This window comes from Physeter macrocephalus, chromosome 5 (assembly GCF_002837175.3).
Source record: "Physeter macrocephalus isolate SW-GA chromosome 5, ASM283717v5, whole genome shotgun sequence".
Lineage (NCBI taxonomy): Eukaryota > Metazoa > Chordata > Mammalia > Artiodactyla > Physeteridae > Physeter > Physeter macrocephalus.
Window position 1 is genome coordinate 8,543,126 of NC_041218.1, and position 23,408 is coordinate 8,566,533.

At 36.4% G+C, this 23,408-nt stretch overlaps 1 protein-coding gene across 1 annotated transcript in view; it reads right to left on the reverse strand.

Moving 5' to 3' along the window:
- The window catches only part of CNTNAP2 (contactin associated protein 2), a 1,485,958-nt gene that overhangs the window by 902,349 nt on the left and 560,201 nt on the right, over window positions 1–23,408 (reverse strand). The window contains exon 10 of the mRNA XM_055084701.1: window positions 12,122–12,293. Coding sequence (XP_054940676.1) covers window positions 12,122–12,293 — 172 coding nt within the window. The remainder of the gene's footprint in view (window positions 1–12,121; window positions 12,294–23,408) is intronic.

Below are 23,408 nucleotides of genomic sequence, written 5' to 3' on the forward strand. Positions count from 1 at the left end.
AAGACATATTTAAAGTGATGAAAGGGAAAAACCTACAAACAAGATTACTCTACCCAGCAAGGATCTCAGTCAGATTCGATGGAGAAATTAAAACCTTTACAGACAAGCAGAAGCTAAGAGAATTCAGCACCACCAAACCAGCTTTACAACAAATGCTAAAGGAACTTCTCTCAGCAGGAGATACAAGAGAAGGAAAAGACCTACAATAACAAACCCAAAACAGTTAAGAAAATGGTAATAGAAACATACATATTAATAATTACCTTAAATGTAAATGGATTAAATGCTACCACCAAAAGACAAAGACTGGCTGAATGGATACAAAAATGAGACCCATCTATATGCTGTCTACAAGACACCCACTTCAGACCTAGGGACACATACAGACTCAAAGTGAGGGGATGGAAAAACATATTCCATGCAAACGGAAATCAAAAGAAAGCTGGAGTAGCAATTCTCACATCAGACAGAATAGATTTTAAAATAAAGACTATTACAAGAGACAAACATGGACACTACATAATGATCAAAGGATCAAGCCAGCAAAAAGATATAACAATTGTAAATATTTAACCACCCAACATAGGAGCACCTCAATGCATAAGGCAAATGCTAACAGCCCTAAAAGGGGAAATCGACAGTAATACAATAATAGAAGGGGATTTTAACACCCCACTTTCACCAATGGACAGATCTTCCAGAATGAAAATAAAAAAGAAAACACAAGCTTTAAATGACACATTAAACAAGATGGACATAACTGATATTTATACGACAGTCCATCCAAAAACAACAGAATATACTTTCTTCACAAATGCTCATGGACCATTCTCCAGGACAGATCATGTCTTGGGTCACAAATCAAGCCTTGGTAAATTTAAGAAAATTGAAAGCATATCAAGTATCTTTTCCAAACACAACACTATAAGACTAGATATCAATTATAGAAAAAAAACTGTAAAAAATACAAACACATGGAGGCTAAACAATACACTACTAAATAACCAAAAGATGACTGAAGGAATCAAAGAGGAAATAAAAAAATACCTAGAAATAAATGACAAAGAAAACACGACGATCCAAAACCTATGGGATGCAGCAAAAGCAGTTCTAAGACAGAAGTTTATAGCAATACAATCCTACCTCAAGAAACAAGAAAAATCTCAAATAAACAACCGTAACTTTACACCTAAAGCAATTATAGAAAGAACAAAAAACACCCCAAAGTTAGCAGAAGGAAAGAAATCAGAAAGATCAGATCAGAAATAAATGAAAAAGAAATGAAGGAACCAATAGCAAAGGTCAATAAAACTAAAAGCTGGTTCTTTGAGAAGATAAACAAAATTGATAAACCATTAGCCAGACTCATCAAGAAAAAAAGGGAGAAGACTCAAGTCAACAGAATTCGAAATGAAAAAGGAGAAGTAACTACTGACACTGCAGAAATACAAAGGATCATGAGAGATTACTACAAGCAACTTTATGCCAATAAAATTGACTATCTGGAAGAAATGAACTAATTCTTAGAAAAGCACAACCTTCTGAGACTGAACCAGGAAGAAACAGAAAATATAAACAGACCAATCACAAGCACTGAAATTGAAACTGTGATTAAAAATCTTCCAAAAAACGAAAGCCCAGAACCAGATGGATTCACAGGCACATTCTGTCAAACATTTAAAGAAGATCTAACACCTATCCTTCTCAAACTCTTCCACAATATAGCAGAGGGAGAAACACTCCCAAACTCATTCTATGAGGCCACCATCACCCTGACACCAAAACCAGAAAAAGTGGTCACAAAAAAAGAAAACTACAGGCCAATATCACTGAAGAACATAGATGCAAAAATCCTCAACAAAATACTAGCAAACAAAACTCAGCAGCACATTAAAAGGATCATACACCATGATCAATTGGGGTTTATCCCAGGAATGCAAGGATTCTTCAATATACGCAAATCAATCAATGTGATACAACATATTAACAAATTGAACCATAAAAACCACATGATCATCTCAGTAGATTCAGAAAGAGCTTTTGACAAAATTCAACACCCATTTATAATAAAAACTCTCCAGAAAGTAGGCATAGAGGGAAATTACCTCAACATAATAAAGGCCATATATGACAAACCCACAGCCAACATCATTCTCAATGGTGAAAAACTGAAACCATTTCCACTAAGATCAGGAACAAGACAAGGTTGCCCACTCTCACCACTATTATTCAACATAGTTTTGGAAGTTTTAGCCACACCAATCAGAGAAGAAAAGAAATAAAAGGAATCTAAATTGGAAAACAAGAAGTAAAGCTGTCCCTGTTTGCAGATGACATGATATTACACACAGACAATCCTAAAGATACTACCAGGAAACTACTAGAGCTAGTCAATGAATTTGCTAAAGTAGCAGGATACAAAATTAATGCACAGAAATCTCTTGCATTCCTATACACTAATGAAAAAAAATCTGAAAGAGAAATTAAGGAAACCCTCCCATTTACCATTGCAACAAAAAGAATAAAATACCTAGGAATAATCCTACCAAATGAGACAAAAGACCTGTATGCAGAAAACTATAAGACACTGATGAAAGAAATTAAAGATGATAAAAACAGATGGCAAAATATACCATGTTCTTGGATTGGAAGAATCAACATTGTGAAAATGACTAAACTACCCAAAGCAACCTACAGATTCAATGCAATCCCCATCAAACTACCAATGGCATTTTTCACAGAACTGGAACAAAAAATTGCACAATTTGTAATGGAAACACAAAAGACCCCGAATAGCCAAAGCAATCTTGTGAAAGAAAAATGGAGCTGGAGGAATCAGGCTCCCTGTCTTCAGACTATACTGCAAAGCTACAGCAATCAAGACAGTATGGAACTGTCATAAAAACAGAAATGTAGATCAATGGAACAGGACAGAAAGCCCACAGATAAACCCACACACCTATAGGTAACGAATCCATGACAAAGAAGGCAAGAATATACAATGGAGAAAAGATAGCCTCTTCAATAAGTGGTGCTGGGAAAACTGGACACCTACATGTAAAAGAATGAAATTAGAACAGCCCCTAACACCATACACAAAAATAAACTCAAAACGGATTAAAGACCTAAATATAAGGCCAGACACTATCAAACTCTTAGAGTAAAACATAGGCAGAACACTCTATGACATAAATCACAGCAAGATCCTTTCTGACCCACCTCCTAGAGAAATGGAAATAACAACAAAAATAAACAAATGGGACCTAATGAAACTTAAAAGCTTTTGCACAGCAAAGGAAACCATAAACAAGATGAAAAGACAACCCTCAGAATGGGAGAAAATATTTGCAAATGAAGCAACTGACAAAGGATTAATCTCCAAAATACACAAGCAGCTCAATATCAAAAAAACAAACAACCCAATCCCCAAATGGGTAGAAGACCTAAATAGACATTTCTCCAAAGAAGATATACAGATTGCCAACAAACACATGAAAGGATGCTCAACATCGCTAATCATTAGAGAAATGCAAATCAAAATTACAATGAGGTATCACCTCACATGCGTCAGAATGGCCATCATCAAAAGCTCTAGACACAATAAATGATGGAAGGGGTGTGGAGAAAAGGGAACCTTCTTGCACTGTTGGTGGGGATGTAAATTGATACAGCCACTATGGAGAACAGTATGGAGGTTCCTTTAGAAACTAAAAAGTGACTACCATTGACCCAGCAATCTCACTACTGGGCATATACCCTGAGAACACCATAATTCAAAAAGAGACATTTACCACAATGTTCATTGCAGCTCTATTTACAATAGGCAGGACATCGAAGCAACTTAAGTGTCCATCGACAGATGAATGGATAAAGAAGATGTGGCACATATATACAATGGAATATTACTCAGGCATAAAAAGAAAAAAAACTGAGTTATTTGTAGTGATGTGGATGGACCTAGAGTCTGTCATACAGAGTGAAGCAAGTCAGAAAGAGAAAAACAAATATATATATTAATCCATATATGTGGAACATACGTATAGCTGATTCACTTTGTTATATAGCAGAAACTAACACAACAATGTAAAGCAATTATACTCCAATGAAGATGTTAAAAAAAATAATTTTGTCACTCTAGTACTTTACTTGTACTTAAAAATGAAACCACTTTGAAATCACTTCAGAGAGGCAATTGACTTGAACATGGGTTCACCTGGGTGTGTTATACTTTTACATCATTGAGCTTATGTTTTTCTTGCTAAGATAGATGACTATGGTTTAAATGTTTACGTATCAACAGGATACTCCTTTCTGGATCCTTCTATAGGAAACCCAATGGCTCTGGCAATGGAGTTAAAGACTAAAGGGGAGTCTGGGTTTAGCTTGGAAGGCCAAGAAAATTTATACAGAGATCCATGCTTCTAACACCAGAAATGAATCAGATCTAGCATGAGGAAACAGGGCTTTCCAGAAATCTACTAAAAAATAATTTGATTAAGCTCAAAGAAGGAAAGAACACAGCCATTTGCAATATAAAATGGATGGAATCCCAGATGGGGAGTCAACTGAGATAAGGTGAAGAGACAAAGTAAACATACCAAGAATAAAGAATCACAATATGAACTGTCATATATGAAAATTAAAACTGAATTATGTAACTAGTCTTTTTTTGTTTTTTATTTTGAGCTAGAGATCTGGTTTTAGGACCCTGAATACCTTCTATCCTAAGGGTATTTGTGAAGGGTGTTTCCCAAAAAGAAATCTAGCTTCATGCCTGGAAAATTGCTTGCTGGCTCCAGTTCTCAGGGAATGAGTTCCAGCTGACCTGTTCTTTGCTCCTTTGAAGTCTGACGGGATCAGAGCCACAATGAAGTCAGAATTGAACAGGCATGAAGTTCTGAATAATCTGAAGTTTATCTGAGGGACTTTCTGCCTCTTTTACCACTTTTGCATAATTATCATGAAGTGAAAGTAAGATATTCCCGGAAAAACCTACAGTTTTGTAACAAGAATCTAATGATAGAAGACAAAATGTTTCCCAGTGTAAAAGAAGCACTAGCACAGTTTGACACCAGCCTAAGTGACCACATGAACATTTGTAAAGAAGAATGGAAGGAACCGTCAGCCTGCAAATCTATGAAAAGGTGCCAGAGCCACAGGGTGGCAATTTGCAGGTAGCAATATCCAGGTGAAACAGAAAGGAAATATGGCATAAATAGTGTCACTGCAGAAATACCCATGTTTGTGAGAAAAGCCTTCCTTTGCCTATAGCGGAAATAATTTTTAGATATTTCAAGTCAAAGTTTTGATTTTATTTATTTTTCTTGTTCAGTGGATCAGTGCCATGTTTCACAAGGAGTGGGGGCTGGGAGAGTTCACCTCTGGATCCTGGACTGGAACAAAAAGTTAGTAGAAATGCAGATTCAATTTTGGGAAGATGGTCTAAAACCCTGGGGCTCTGGGGTTGAAAGAGGTCTGTCTTTGAGAACAAAAGAGAGGAACATAGTATTAGCACAGCATAAGGTCTGATCAACGACCCTCCCCCTCCACTACCTCAGCATTAAAGCTCCAGGAAGAAATGTTCACTGAGTGATCTTTAATAAGTGTTTACTGACTGAATGAATCTCAACAGAGACTTCGAAATCCTCTGGCAGTGGTGGCTTGTGCCTTGCTTTCCGCCTTTGGGAATCTGATTTATGAGGCCCCATGTCAGCCTGAGGTGTACAGAGTAGATACAGGGCATGATATGCTGAGTCAGAGGGGGTCTAATATAGTTATCCCCACTCCCACTCAGCTTGTACACAGTTTGCAAGAGATCTCAAAATCACTGTGTGTCCCTATGAGGGTCTATAAAAGTGCTTGGATGGCTGGTAGACCAGAAAGGGGACTTAGGAGAAGACCAGTGCCCAGAAGGTACATGGATCTTGAGTGACCAACCATCGTGGTTTACCCAGAACTGCAGGGTTTCTCCAGGTAAAGGGTTCTCAATCCTAAAGGCAAGACAGTCCTTGACAAACTGGGACAGGTTACCTTCTTACCCAAATCCCAAAATGTGAGCCCAGCAGGAGCCAAGGCTTCTCCCACAGCCAGGAGGAAGAACGGCCAGAGCAGTGGGGAGCCCAGAAGGAACGTGAGTAGAGCATATAGAGCAGAACCCACGCCTCTGGCGATGTTACACCGTTAGCTGGGCCTGACCCAAGGGCCATGCTGGAGGAGTCAAGGAGGACACACCATGAATGGGAGCTTGGCCTCTGACTAAGTCTGAATCCCATACTGACTTACATATATAGTTATTAGGCACCGAAGGTATGTGCGCCAATATTTATTTTCTGTGGCTACTGACTGGAAATGGGAGCTTATGAACAAATGAAGATCAATTTTAGAAAAAAAAAACGTTGCACGTATTCTTCATCTCAGGACTGTAAATCTTAAACTTGCTTTTATAAGAAGTCATGACCTCCTTCTGAATTGTTAGTATTAATCTATTTATTCATTGTTCACCTTTCCAGCAGAGTTAGCTTAGTTTAGAAGCACCTCACACTGTATCTATCCAACCCTCATTTAAGTGCTCTTATAAAAAATCATATACTTTCCTTTCAAGGAAAAAAAAAATCGAACAAACTGGGTAGGTGTTCTTGAAAAGCAAGCATTGAATTAAGAAACAAAAACCGGGTCTGTGATTATGTATTTCCATCCAAAAATAAAATGAAGACTTAATTACTAACTCAGAAATAGGATCCAGTCTCTTCGCAGTTTCTCAAGGGGTAATTTTGTGGGCTGTACTTAAGCTGGGATGTCTACTCTTCCTTTTCCGCTTTCTGTGCTATCCAGAACGTTTACTGGTTTTGTTTCTTAATATAATTACAAGGGAGGTTATAGAAAAGGTATAGAAGATTCTAATTATAATGAACTACTTTTACCAGGTTTTCTACCAGATGCTGACTAATGATATGAATTTGCTTTGGCCTCTAAAGAGCCATTTAGTCCCCAGGTTCCAATCTCTAGGGGACATCACTGGCATGCAACCTAATATATCCTAAAATAAATTTATCACCTTTTCTTTCAAAGCCATTTCCATAATTAGGAATTTGTTGTTCTGTGTTCTAGTAAAAAGATGGTATTGGTTTATTTTAAACATGGAGGATGAAAAAAGGACAGATGCTTTCAACTCCAAGAAAAATAATATTTGACTCACAGTGACTTAAATAAACAAGGATTGCTTTTTTCCCTCACACAAAAAGGAGTGAAGGTGGTTGCTGGCTGTGGTTCACTGGAGCTCTGGTTTTCTTGATCATACAGCTCCAGGCATGGTGTCTGCATTTGAACGAGGACAGTGGAGAGTAACAGGGGACCTCTGTATCAGAAAAATAAAAGTTTTCTCAGAACACCTTAGCTGACTTCTGCGTACCTCTCATTAGCCAGGACTGTGTCACATCATCACTGCGGATGACAAAGAAAAAAAAAATCTCTCCCTGGCAGCTAATCTATGAGGGTGATTTTAGGATTGATATAAGTCACAGATAGCAAAACGGACTTTACTGTTACTCACAAAACAGAAAAAAAATTGCCAAACCAGTCATGAACACCACTTACTTCAGCTCAAAATATTTTAACACCAGCTTCTCCATTCCATGTGACGTGAATCAGAATCACAGACAAACAAGCAAGAGCTCTGCAGGGATTCACAAGTTCCACCCTCTAGTGCAGCAACTCTCCTAGTTTATAAGTTATGACCAGTACCTGACAGGACCCTCCCAGGACTCACTCAGACCCCCGATACACTTTCCTCACTCCCTTCCTCTCCCCCACCTCCCTCTGAGAAGACGTTTGGTTCTCTTTTGGTTCCCACTTGCAGGAGGAGTAAATAAACCTAACTTTAGTTATAGGAGTGTTTTTGCAGGCTTTTGCCTCTCAGATTTTCACACCCAGAAAGAGGATAGAGAAAAGTGGGTCGAGGACAGGAGTTGAGTCTGGTGCCTGAAGATGTTTGCCACAGGGAACCAACAATGTGAGGGCACAAAGGAGCAGATAAAAAATGGTACTCATGCAAGGAGAAACTAGGAGATTATCTGCTAGATATCTAACTGTTTACGGAGAATATTCTAGCAACTGAGGGTTTGATGAAGTCCTCCTCCCTAAGAGCAGGGTCTCACTCGAAGGGTAAGGATACAGGCTCCTGACATTGGAAGAGGCTTCCTGCCCACTAGTCACCCTCTCCCTTTCCAGTTCTTCTGCTGTTTATGAAATACAACTGAAGAAACCAGAGATCTTCAATAGATAAGCACGACGATTTTGTCAGACACAACACCTCATTGTTTAATCTGCAGATGTGTGCTTGTACGATGCATGTATCCAACTGCCTTCTTGAAATGTCCACTTAGATGTCCAACAGACCTTTCAACTCATGCCCAACAGTGAATTCCTGACTTTTTCTTCCACCCCATGACTAATCTTCTCTGCCACTAGCCTTCCCATTGGAGGACGTGGTAACTCCTTCCTTCCCGTTGCTGTTACCAAATCATTTCGGTTTATCCTTATATCTTCTCTTCCTCTCATGCCTCGAAACCAATCCATTAAGAAACCCTACTGACCAACCCTTCTCAGTATATTCAGAATTGGCCACATGACACTACCTCTTGTGCTAACAGCACCCCAGTCTTAGGCCACCAGCATCTCTCGCCTGGATTACTATGACAGGCTCCCAGCTTCTACCTTTCCTCCTCCCACAGCCAGAGTTATCCTTTAAAAATGTAAGCTAAAGCATGCCACTGCTCTACTCAGAAACCTGCAATGACTCCCTAGTTCTCTCAGAATAAAAGCCAAATCCTTACAGTTACCTACAGGTCTCCAGGACCTGGCCTCTAGGATTGTTCTGGCCTCCTCTTATGTGGCTCTGCTCCCCGTCCTTCCAAACTTGCCACCCTGGCCCCTTGCTAACCCTAGATGATACCAGGCAGCCTTGATGCATTGACTATTCTCTCAGCCTGTAATGGTCTTTACCCAAATCGGTGAATTCTATTACTCTTTCAGGTCTTGAACTAATAATTGAGGCTACCTCTGACCAACCTATTTAAACAGCAACTCAACACCAATCTGTTGAAATGCCAGTCCTCCTTGATTTGCTCAACTTTTTTTCTTTCTTTTTTTATAGCACTTATTCCTTCTAACTTACTATAATATTTATTTATCACGTCTGTGCTTCCTCCCCTTCCTTCAGAATGTGAGCTTCACAAGTGCAAGGATCTTTGTCTGTGTTGTTCAATGATTTATCCTAAGTGTCTAGAACAGTGTCTGGCACCATGGATGCACTCAGAAAATACTACTGAACAAATAATTCTATAGCTTGGCATGCTTGCTCTTTCCTTGATTTCAATGCTGTGTTCAGAAAGCAAACAAAACAAGGCACATGTAAATCCACACCCAAAAAAAGAAAAAGTTCAACTCATAGGATATTTCAGTATGACATATAGCAAAACTCCTTTAGAATCATCTTCCCAAACTATTTCCCTAAGTTCTACTCATAAAATCATTGCAGCTGCTCCTATAATCTCTAAACATTTTTAAAAAATCATGCCTGTGATTTCTATTTTTTTACCCTATATTTTCATTTACGCTTTTTTAATTTTTTCAAAAATAGCTCTCAAATCAATCAAGCTGAAATTTGAAAGGATAAAAGAAAGAGACAGTGTAGGCTTGCTTACGGAGAATTTAGGTAGTCTGAAAATAAAATGGTAGAGATCAGGCAGTTGCAAAGTTTCAGTCAGTGAGGGGGAAAAGATCAAACCAGAGAAGAGCCAGGGATGTATCATTAAAATGTTATCTGATGGGTCACAGCTATGTGAGGACAGGGTAACGTCACTGGTACTCTCATATGCAAAGACACAGATTAAGGGTGAGCTCATCAATGAGACCCTCAACGGTTTGAATGAGGTGAATACAGCCCTGTATCATACAAGCAAAAACGCAGCACTTCACGGATTAAGATTCTGAACTGGGCACATTTTGGGTGAATAAAGGAATCTGTTATTTCACACATTGGTAATGTGCAGAAATCATTGCCCTGGTGATCATTTCAAAATATATGTGAATATCAAATCATTACATTGCACACCTGAAACGAATATGATGCTATACGTCAATTATACCTAAAAAAAGAAGTCATTGTCCTCAAAAAGACAAGCAGAAAACGTATTCAATACTGGATTTAGGAAATTTGTGATGCATCAGAGGTGACTACTTCCCTGTAGCCACTCTTCCCGGGTTATCACCCTGGAGGATAAGACAGACATATTCCTTGTTCTGTCAGCTACACGATACTTGGCAACACAGACAGTTGCATGATGCCATTTTGGCAAAAAACTATTTTGTATATTTCTCTACCTGCCAAAAATTGAAATTTGCAACCCCTACTCTACATCGTCTCTTGTGTTGTTCTCCTTACCAGGAGTGCCTGGTTCGTTTACCAAAATCTTCTTCTGGAGATATTTTAACTCCCAATCTTGCCATGGGGGTAAAACAGTAAAATCTCAACACCTCACCCGCACTTCTTTGGTAACAAACAATTTAAATTTAATGCCCAGGAAACATGCTGTTTGAAGTGAAATAGCAACATCACCATAAAACCTAGCAGTTTACGAAAGCTGGATGAACTAACTTGGGTATTATTGACAGAAATTATTGTATCATTAAAGTTACTGACATGGAAAATGAACAAGGTACTAAAATGACTCAATATACTGTCTATTACTAAGAAGGAAAGTCTTCCTGTATGGAAAACCATTATTAAAATTTATGAATACACATCTAATATCAGAATATATTATCTTAAAACATTCATCTCTCAGTTTTTGTGATTATTGTCATCACTTGCTTTAGGCAGAAATAACAGCTATTACATTATTGATGGTTCAAAAATTAGGAGTATATTTTTATTAAAATTGTTTGCTGTTCTGTTTAAATATAAACTGTTTAGGCTATCAGGACCCATATCTGCATATATGTAATAAAAATAAGCACTATGTTATGTTTTATTATAAACATATTAAAGCTTTAAAAAGTTACATTCTACAGACATCATAAACTGTAATTTACCATTCATGTGAATACTACTTTAAGATTATATGGAAGCAAGCTTATTTCATAATAGATGATTTTTGTATATTTTTAAGATTCATTATATGTCTTTGGATGACTTCCCCAAGGATCCTCTCTTAAATGAATTAAGATTATTAGAGACTTCAGGTCTGTACTTTATTGGGGGCTGGCTGAGACTTACAGAACTTTTATCTTCAAAATATAAAATTAATAAAATTCTTTTCAGAATAACATAGCCCTCTCATAAAAGATTTGAAAATAGGACAGAATATCACCTAAATTCATCGGGTTAAATTCAACTCAAAATTAGATGTAGTTTGTTTGTGGGCAAAACCTCTCAAAATGAAATTTTTTCATGTTGGAATGAAAGGCACTTTTTAAAAGTATGTTAAGGTAGTGTACGTAATGCTGTCATAATATTTCATATAAAGGTGGTCTCTTTCCACCATGTGAGAGGTCAACTAAGTTTTTATAAAAAGTTTCTCCCCAGATTTGCAAAAAGTGACAAAGATGAGCTCTTGTAATAATATTTCAGTATGTCTGTTTTGTAAGCAGACTCAACTACGTTAAATATTCTACTTCAGTAAATCCCCATACTGCCTGCCAACACATTTTAATGTTCCTTTTCCTTCAAGAGGGGCCTTTAGGGGGGACCATATACTGAGGATGAGTCATGACCAAGACAAGAAGAAGAGGGACATTTCTGCTGTGGGCATCAGAAGCAAAACTAAAAATAAACTAAGTTCCTTTTCCAGCTGTTACTTGCAAAACCACATGAATAATGCTCACATTCACCAAGGGAGGTTGAATGGGTTAATGTGACATCACATATTGTTCTGTCATATATAACCATGTCCTGATATAAACATCACTGCTAACATCACAAACAAAAGCCACAGGCATGGCAAATGGCTCCTGTCTCCTTACCCCTTACAGGGTTGTGTGTTCAGGTGCTTCACTTGTCCTACAACAAAAACATGAATTCTGAAAATTTGAACAATTCAAGGAAGGATGAAAGACCGTTTACCTGTCTATGATGGCACACATATCAATGCTGACATTCGCAAAACTTCCTGGCCTTCTTTGTGCCACTTCGTATAAATTTACAAGTTGATCATCCACTTGAATGAGCTGCATGCATCCTTGGAATGAAGGCTGAAGGACAGAGTGACTTGAGTTATTCATCTGGTTCAGAAAACCTGTGTGAGAGAAAAAATGGGAATGTTGAACTCTGTGTCCAGCATGCTTCACTAAAATTCCTCTGGGTGTTTTCCCTGACCACAGCCATCGTATCCAACTGCTGTGTTTCGCTGATCCTTGCTGATGTTGTACTCAGTGTGGAAGAATGAAGTCTTCTGAGAAAACGGTACTATTTCAGGGGAGGTTGTTAAGGGTTGAACCTAGGCAAATGTTTGTCTCTGGTCTATGTCTATGAAGCATCCTTCAAATTTTCTCTTTTGACACCTTCTTTTTCACTCTGTCACATCTCTGTCCATCTGCTCACGGCTATACTTCTTCATCTGACCCTGTCTTCAGAATTCAGGATGTAAAATTTTAGAACTTTCCCAACTATCCAAGCTTCTTCCTTTTATGTTTTTAATATTTACTGTTATTTTCTTAATTCCTCAGAGGTCTGTTATTCAGATGTCAAGAAGCTAAACTTACTATTATCAACTAAGGCAGGTTTCTTTTATAGATTAATATCTAATTCAATCTAAAGAGACATTTGCATTACAAATGATTTCCCAATTTATAAACCCCAAAGAAACATAAAGAGATAAATTTAGGCATAAGGGTCAGCCACCTTGCTCTGAATAACCATCTCATATAAGGTACCTAACATGGTATAGGTAGCATAAGTGATAAGAAGTGAAACTAAAAGCTTAAAAGAATGAATAACAAAACAAAAAAAGAAAGTTTCTATTAGGGTTAGCAACTACTGGTTCTATTACAGAGTTAGGATATACATATACTAAGGTTGAGATCAGATAATTTTAAAAATTTTATTGCAAAGTAACTTTAAAATAGCAACACAAATAAATTGCCTTTATGCTTTTCATTAGAAAAAATCATAATTCATATTATGCATAGAAAATCTGTAGGTCATATGGAATAAAATATCTTGATCACATTAAATATCTCCACAAAGTCCCCCAAATGAACTTCACCTATCAGACCAAATTTAAACTGTAGTAATTTGTCTGCTTAAAAATCTTAAGTTTGGGCTTCCCTGGTGGCGCAGCGGTTGAGACTCCACCTGCCAATGCAGGGGACACGGGTTCGTGCCCCGGTCTGGGAAGATCCCACGTGCCGCGGAGCGGCTAGGCCCGTGAGCCATGGCCGCTGAGCCTGCGCGTCCATCCCACATGCCGCGGAGCGACTGGGCCCATGAGCCATGGCCACTGAGCCTGCGCGTCCGGAGCCTGTGCTTCCCAACGGGAGAAGCCACAACAATGAGAGGCCCGTGTACCGCAAAAAAAAAAAAAAAAAAAAAAAAAAAAATCTTAAGTTATTCACACATTCTTTTCAATTTAATATTATATCTATAGCAAAAAAACAATTTATACAAAATGGGTTGGTAGCAGGATGTGCCATTAATTGGATAAAAGGGAATTTTCAATAAAAACACTGTCCAGAAAATGACCATTAAGTGATTTTTTATTTTATTTTAAATATTTATTTTATTTATTTATTTATTTAATTCATTTTCGCTGCGCTGGGTCTTAGTTGTGGCATGCGGGATCTCTACTTGCGGCATGTGGGCTTCTTAGTTGTGGCATGCGAACTCTTAGTTGCAGCATGCATACGGGATCTAGTTTCCCCACCAGGGATCAAACTCGGGCCCCCTGCATTGGGAGCACGAAGTCCTACCCACTGGACCACCAGGGAAGTCTCCATTAAGTGATTTTTTTTTAATGTCCTATTCTGTTTGACTAGTAATAGTAGTTTAGAACAATACAAATCTCCTTCTCCCTTTATTAATGGGTTACAATAATTAAAATCTAATAATTATCAATTGAATCCTCTTTAAGGATTAATCACAGAAGTGTATACAATCATCTTCCATCAACACAGTACTATGTAAAAATATGATTATACTTAATTTCTTGGCTTAAAAATAAATAAGGCTCTATTTCAATGTCAAACATGTGGTATTTTTTTCTTTTTTCTTTTCTGAGTCACTTTTTTTTTTTTTTTTTGCATTTTTTGCATTTGCATTGACTGAACTGTAAAATTGCTGATCTTAGCTAAGTGGTCTATTTAGACTAGCTGTATGCATACATATGATTTTCACTCTGTCTAATCAAGATAAAATTGAATGGAGTTTAATGTCTAAACTTAGCAAAGAGAAAACATCCAGCTGTAACTTTATTGACTATTCTTAACGAGACAATCATATGATTCTGTTTTTTGAATACTTGGGAGTCTCTAAATATCCACACTTGCTTTGAAGTATTCCAAAATGGGTAGATCTATTGTGAGAACAAGACCTTCTCAGAAGCAAGGCAGCTGCATAACACACAGATCACTATCAAATCGGTATAGTTAAGTTCATAAAACAAGACTTCATCAGTCACTCATAACAATGTTGTTTGGCCCTGATGAATTATGGAGTTTGAAACTGTCAATTCCTTTCATTTTTCTACACGGGATACATTCTAGGAGAAGATAATTATAGTACAAACTACTACATGTCCGTTACAATGTAGCCATGGAGCCTCATGGCTCATGAAGAAGTTGTCAGTAATGATTGAAAGGAAGATGAGGAAGCAATGTTACTGGAAATGGAAGAAAACTGGATCATTGCTATGTTGCAGTGGAAAGTTTAGCAAAACTGTGATAATGTGGAAAGGAAAACACTGTACTTAATGAAATGCATAATCTAGCTAAGGACATTTCCACACAGAGTACTCTGGCGTCTTCTCTTTGTTTATAGTAAAAAGGGAAAAAGAAGAGAGAAAAACTAACGACAAACTGTTAAATATGAGGAAGCTAGGTCTTGATGGATTTGAAAATAAAATATTTTCTTAATTTCAGTCTCTCCAGATGTTGAACACAAAAAATTAAGAAATCACTTCATGGCAAATTTCTACTACCAAGAAAACATGATCTAAAGATGATAATGAGGTGTGGCTATACAATCCAGATTAAGACCTCAGAAAAATCTTAGATGGTGCCTCCAAGAACCATTCATTCAGACAAAATAACTTCTAGCCAGCTTACTGGTGTGTCTTACAGAGCCTCTGAGTTAAACAATAATGGTTCTAATAATCTTATGGACATTTTCCCCTCAGCATGTCAGTGGAAGCCCAATGTGAAAAAGAGCTTATCTTTATGAAAGTGTGGATATGGCTTTTGTTTAATGAAGTAAAGCTAAACAGCATTCATAGGAAGCCTACACATTTTTAAGAGAACTGTACTAGTAGAATGATGACCACTCCCTTATAGTTAGCAATGGGTTAAAGATGTTGAGTCTCTGGTACTGAAATTCCGGGTGCTCTAATACCCTCCTACCCTTGAAATGGAGGACAGCATATTATTATTTATTTCTGTTATTGTTCCCTGTATGTACAAATATAATTTCAGTAAAAAATCTTAGTGTAATAGTGTCTGTGATACTTTTATTGACTAAAGCTTAGGATTTAACCTACTTAGTAGATTAACAGTAGGATTGTTTGGAGAAAAAAATTTGCAGCTGGGATTTGAGGGTCAGAAATGAATAGGTATAAAATGGATAGAGGGTTAAACTCAACTAAAATTTGCCAAGTTATTATAAAAATTAAAAACAGTAAAAAAGTAAACTTTTGCTTGTTTTGGCTTAGACCTTTAAATTTATTATATCTATGAATTTGAAATAAAAAATACAATGTTTACACATGGGTTGTAGTTACTGGTGATCTGACGATATGTTGTAATACCCACAGTGAACTGTAATTGTGTCATTCTCAATTGCATCTATCAGTGAACTGGGTCATTATAATTATGTAACCTTACTGGCATGTTTGAGATTTCCATTTCAAGACTTGGCATATAAAAACTTTATACCTGATTTGAAGTCCTTTCAGCATTTAGTTATTCTTGTTGACAAAAGAAACACATGCGTTTTCAAGGTTTTAAAAATTTAACTCAGATATAAATTAGTGAAAAGCATGCTGGTATTTGTTTTGACATTAAAATGCCAATCTAAGTTGTTGTAAATTATAATGGTAACTTGATGGGACAAGAAAAGCAAACAACAGGCAACAGGGCTGAATATTTTACGTCTAAAACTACATGCATACCAGATGTCTCTATTTACACTTATTTTAAAGTTGGGAAGTTTGGGAGGTTGAGAAAGGCTGGTAGAATGCTGTAAATATGCTAAAAACCATTTAGGCTTTTCCTTTCAAAATAACCTTGGAATATTGTGCGAAGTGTCTACTAATCTCCACTGTTTACCAAACCTTCCTAAATAATTCACCCTGGTGGGGTTGGGTCCAAGCAAGCAGTGTGTTAGAGTGAGCCAGGAGTGAGCCCAGTGGTGCTTGGTGCCTGCAGTAAGGACAGCCAAGCACATGCCCACCTGGCATGGCTGGGAGACTGACTACAATACAGGTTGATTCAGTAAATAAATACATAGATTGATGATAGTGGGAGCCAGGTTCACATTGTCAGGAAAGGAGGGTGCAAATGAAAAGAGGGAGATCTTGAATGGATCCTATGGGTTTGGATTGGAATTAAATCTATAAGTGTGCACTTGTGGTTTTCAGTATACAGAGATAGATACAGAAATAAATCTAGATGGAATTGTGTATATGCTCAATATACAGGTGGTTCCTACCATCCACTGAAGATGGTCCAGAGAAGGATTATACCCAGAAAAAATGAGTCCCCTTACGGTTCAGATCTTAGTTTCTCTACTGAATAAAACCAGTACTCTTTGGAGAAAGGCTGATCCTAGAGCTGGGTCACAGAAAGCACAGTATGAGCCTGGAATATTTTGCTGCCCAGGAAAGTAAAGAAGCGCTCAAAGAACGATGGTGTCATGTCAGAATGCCACAGGGGCCGGTCTGAAGAGGGCTCCTACTGCTCCGATCTGGACATTTTAAAACAAAATAAATAATTTGAGCATCAGAAAGATATTCTGAGTATCAAAAGAATGGAAGGAAGGAAGGGAGGGAGGGAGGGAGGGAGGGAGAAGGGAAATAAAATGAAAAGGAAATAATTTATAGATATATTTCATCGAATAACAGGAATCCATGAGTCCACTTGCATAAAAATGAATAAATAGGAGAATAGAAATATCTTCCTGTGATAACTAACAAATGTAAAAAGCATGTTGGAAGTAGAAAGGTAAAATCTGGCAACCATCATACTAGTAATTAATCCAGGCAAGAAATATTAACTGATGCTCAAATGAGTGGGTGAAATTTGGATGATGAACAGTCTCAAAGTGTCTCCCTATGAATATATTCACTAATTTCAAAGGGGAAAGTAGTCATTTTACAGCAAAGAAACCTGGCAGACATCTCTGTAATCAAATGATCCAAGTTATCACCACCAGTAATGGGACCCGCTGACACTGTGGGACACCTGATAAGTTGCAATGAGAAGAATGCAATGACTCCTGGTGGTACTCCTGCCCAAGACACATATCCTAGGTCCAATCATGAGAGAACATAAGACAGACTCAAACTGAGAGGATCTTCAGGAATGATAAGGTTGTGAAAGCCAACGAACAGCTGAGAATCTGATTTCAATCAGCAGAGACTGGAAAGGCAGGAAAATGGTGTAACATGTGATCCCAGACTGGGTCTTTTACTATATCGGACGTACTGTCAATTGACAAAACTTGAATGAGTTCTCTGAGTGAAAGTTATATTGGTGGCTTTTGAACTCTTCTTGCAAATTTTTTTTTTCACATTTTAAACTGTTTGAAAATAAAAATTATTTTTAAAAAGATTATGATCCATTTGACATGAGATGGTGCTTTACGCTAAACATAATGCCATTCGAGAACCTTATTTTGGATTAAATTATTTCCCAATAAAAGGAAATTATCCTGTCTCCATTTCCCCATGTCCCACTTTATTCCACTTTAATCTGCATTCAGTGCCCATGAATTGTCGATGAAATTGTTCTTCCTAATTTCAGTGATCATTTTCAGGTAACCAAAGGACATCTTTTACCCTTTAACTAGACCTCCCGGTGGCATTTAACACTTGATCCTCCTTTTATGTTCTATGTTACCAGGTCAGGGTGACTTTTGTGGCCTTAAAAGACTGAATATTCTGAATCCTGCCCACATTCCAATTTCAATTCATATCCCTCTTAGCCAGATTTCTACATCTAGGGAGTTCCTAAACCCTAAAAATATTAGGACACATGCAAACACTCAAATCCCCTTCCAAGATTTAAAAATTAAAACAATATTAGTTAAACCATTAAATAAGTATAAGAAAATCCTACAAAAGATAGATTTTTTTTCCCTCAGTATATACTTTATGCTTCAAATAAATTTGTCACATTTAAAAATGGTTCTGTTGTATTTGGGGGTGACTACGAGCTCCCAAATTAAATGCTTTGTCTATTCCTACCCCCCTCAAAAAAATCTGAATCACTTTGATGGACACCTGAAACTGACAGAACTATACTTCAATTTTTTTTAAAGTGCCTATTCTTGCTCACTATGCTTCAGCCACCCCCATTCTCTTGCCTGTGCTTTAGGAAAACCAAGACCTTTCTGCCTGGAATTTTCTTCCCACTTGCATTTTTCATGGCTGACTTATGATTTAGGTCAGCTCAAATATCACCTTCTGAGAGGGGGCCTTCCAAGACCACTCTACTTAAAATTATTCTATCCATTTTCTCATTCCAGTTCCTCAGCTACTTATTTCTTGTCATAGAATTTGTCACAATTTATAATTATCTGGATTGGTTTATTTATTTACTTACACGTGTGTGTGTTTCTGAATGTGTTTTTCTCCCCTTTAGTATAATAGTTTCAAGACAGCAATTGTATTGTCTTATTTCTCTATGAATTAAAAAAAAACATATTTGTTGAGAAAAACACACATAGCATAAAACTTACCAACCTATTTATATTAAAACAATCCATGGGATATAAAGGAGATGTTCAAGATACAAAGTATCTATTATAAAGTTTGGAAATCAATTATTTTTCAACAGATTGAAGCTCTCCTTTATAACATAATATAATCTCCATTTTTCAGGCTTTATTGACCCCTCTGTATTTGTTAGGTGAATGATCAAGTGAGTGAATATGTTTGCATTTTTATCCTGGAATGAGGTAATATCTAAGCTTGCATCTTCACTTCCTTCAGGACTCTGTTTCAGTTACCTTATCAGAGAGGCCTTCTCTGATCACCAGTTAAATAACATTCCCCCACCCCCTTGATGCTCTATTCCCCTTATCTGATTCATTTTTCATAACTCTTATCACCACATTATATATTATATTTTTATTTACTGTTTTTTCTCCTTTTACTGGAATGTACCCTCCATGAGACTTTGACTCCTAGATCTCTTACATAGTAGGGGCTCAAACATTGTCTACTGAATGAACAAAAAGCCACTGAAGAATTCTGAGCAAGGAAATAACTTAATTTGTACTATGTTATTTTCTCTCTGGTGGAGATAGGAATAAGCTGGTAGAGGGAAAACAGGAGATAAGGATTGTTTTACAAAAGAGTCATTGGAAAGATTACAAATTCTTATCTAAACTATGTCAATAAAGCTTATGTAGAGGGAATGGATGAAAAATATTTCACAGGAAGATATGACAGAACTGGCTGGATATGAGTACTGCACAGAGAGAGAGATGATTAGAATGACTCAGATTTCTGGGTGGGCAACTACATGGATGCTTTTGCCTCTATGAAAAAGAAGATGCAGGAAAAGCATCAGGTCTTTAAGGAGTGGGATGAAAGGAGAGGAGAAAGGGTGGTGGGTGGTTCTGATGAGTTCAAAGCTAGCCTTTTCAAGTCTGAAGTACCACTGGGATGTCTAAGGTAAAATACTCAATCCATAGATTAATATTAATATCTGGACATCAGGAGAAGGATCAGAATTTGGGGGAGTTTTTCAGTCACTATGGTATGGAGGTGGAGGAGACTGTATAAAGAAATTGTATAGTGCGCTAAGCAAAGAACTTCAAGGCTGGAACTCTAGAAATAATCTACGTATCAGTGGTAGAAGCAGGAAAATAAACTAGTGAATAAAACTGAGAAAGAGGTAGAAGAAAAACCAAGGAGTGATATTAAGGAAGTGAAGGAATGATTAACAATATCAAAGATCATAGAATCCAAATTACATGAAGACTTTAGGCTTGACCTGGGTTTACCATTTAGATCAATGGGAAACTGGAAAAGTGGGTGTGGATAACAAATTGCATTGTTTAAAGAGCACACAACATGTGGGAGAGCAGAAAGCACAGTGCTCCTAACATTCCATTATCAAACAGTGGTCTACTAATGAAAGGCTAACTAACATCTTTGGAGGTAATTTTTATGAGTTAATTTTAATTTTGTAAATTATTTAATATAATCTGTTGGCTTTTTCAAATTTAGGATGTCATTTATGTTTATTACATTTATGTTTATCTACTGTTTATAATAAATGAGTAGTAGATATAATATTAAGAATTTTGTCTCTATCAATTTTTTCCCCTTGGGGAAATTAATTAAACGGTCTGTTTCTTATTTCTTTATCTATAAAATAGGAAAACTTACAATATTTTATAAAACTTATGAAATGTATAAGCACAGGAGGTTGTTGTAAAGAATTAGTAAGAATATAACTACAAAGTAAGTGCCTAGAAAATGCCCAGAGTATACACCAAAGAGATCCAGAAATCAACATCATTACCATTTCTATTATTTGAAATGGTTTATATTATTTCAATTGTCTTTGTATTTATCAGAGATCCAAAACTATGTTATTTTTATCCTTAAGAATGTTAAAATCTCATTAGAAAGACAGGTCTCAGAAACATGAACATAATTGTATTAAAAATGTTACTGCCTATCCAAATGAGTAAGTAAAATGCAAGTAATGGAAGAGTTTGAGAAGACCATTCTCACTTCTTGAATATTTTATCTCTTTCCTTGGCTAACAGAATATTATATTGTCCCAGGTTTTCTTTATACATTTCTAGCAGTATCATTTCAATTTCATTTACTGATTGCTTGCCTCCTACCTGGTGTATAAATGTAGGAGTTCATCAAAGTTTGTCCTGGGCCATATCAGTTTTCTTGGTAGTCTCTCCAAAATAATAGCATTACCCAAACCCATTGCTTGAACTACCAACTATATGAGTAGTCTCCAATGATATCTCCATCACAGGTCTTTCTTCTGAGCTGAGGACTAATGTATCCAGAGGTTCTTGGACTTCCCCATTCTAATATTTAACACATGTTCAAAACTCAAGATATATTGTTCTTGATCCCAGGTGGTATTATGTCATTGTCCCTATACCAGCAGTCACTCAAAAAGTCAACTTCAATTTCCTCATCTAAAATGTTGCACATATTAAACAACCAAGAGTAATCCCTGGCACCTCCATCCTCACTCCCTGTATGCACAATCACATCATATCAGTTCTATCTTTTAAATAATCCTCAGTCTCTTCATGACCATCTGAGATCAGACTATCACACCTTCTCCACCACCCACTTCCAATCCATCTCCAGCATGAAGCCTAAGTGATCCGTATTAAAAATATTAATCTGATCATGTTACAACCTGATCAGGAGTCTTATTTATTTGATAAAATGAATTAATAGGATTTAAAAAATTTTTCCAAGGTTTTTCTTTCCCTCTAATGTTCTAGTTTTCCAAATGCAAAATATATTTGTAGTGATATACAAAACATGGGTTCTTACATTATGAAAACAAAATTTTGTTTTTAAAAATAGTATTTATCAGTTTGACTTTATTTAGTTAAAATTAATTTAATATAATTTATTGGACCACTTAGGAAGCTAGGTTAATTTAAAATATGTATATATATATATTATTTTTTAACTTCTTTATTGGAGTATAATTGCTTTACAGTGTAAAATATGTATATTTTAGAATATTTAAAAATATATAAATATTAGTATCAATATATTGTTTAAAAAACACTTTATCAAAACTTTATTGCCTTAGCAGGATCAAAATTTTTCAAATAAAATTATTTGTGAATCTCCCCTCCTATCCTCAAACAATACTCATAAGATAAGTAAAGTGTATTTATACCAAAATTAGCTTAAATTTAGAAGATACTGGATATATTTCTATGAGTGTCTTTTAATAATCATGAAAAAAATTACAAGAACATAGAAAAATAAAAGGAAATCAGAGAAGCAGACTAGGTATCTTGACAAATTGGGATAGTTAGCAATTTGCAAATCAAATTGTACAATATGATTTTAAAAGCCATTGTTGCCCCTGGGCCACCATAAAAAGAAGAGCAGAATTACCAAACTGAATAATTTAACTCTTTTATGTTTTTTAAATGTTAAGTGAATTTCTGTAAACTTAGTTGTGTATTCGTATATAGAGTGCAAAATGCAAAATAAAAGACTTTTACATTTGATAACTTTGATTCTTTATGACCATTCCCATTAGTGTATGTAACATAAAATAGACAAGTACATTCATGCATTCACAAAATAAAATAATATTGTCTTCTTGATTCTTCTGTATAAGCTGTTTGTTGATTACTATAGAATAATACAATATTTTGTAAAATACAATCTTAGTGGTCAGGAGTATGGGCTGCAGAACAGCAGAACTGGTTGGAATCCCAGTCCTGCATATATTAGTTACGTAGTTATGCCTTGACTAGGTCACTTTGCTTTTGTTTAATGTATTTTTTTAAATTAAATTGTATATATTTAGGGTGTACAACATTATGTTTTAATATATATCTAAATAGTGAAATGATTATTACTGTCCAGCTAATTAACACATCCATCTCCTTAGAGAGCTACCAATTTTTGATGTGTGGTGAGAGGACCTGAAATCTGTTCTCTTAGCAAATTTCCACTATACAATATGATTAATTATAATACGATTAACAGCATGCTGTACATTACATCTCTCTCTAGACTTACAATCCTACATAACTGTGTATTTGCCTCCTTTGACCAACATCTTCCCCTTTCCCCTACCTCCCCCTGTCTGGTCTTAACTTCAGTTTCTTCAGTTGAAGAACAGGATTAATAATACCCAATTCATGTGGTTTTTGTAAACATTAAATAAAATACTATAAGAAAAGCACCTAGCACAGTGACTGGCACTCAGTAGGTGCTCAATAATGGTAATTA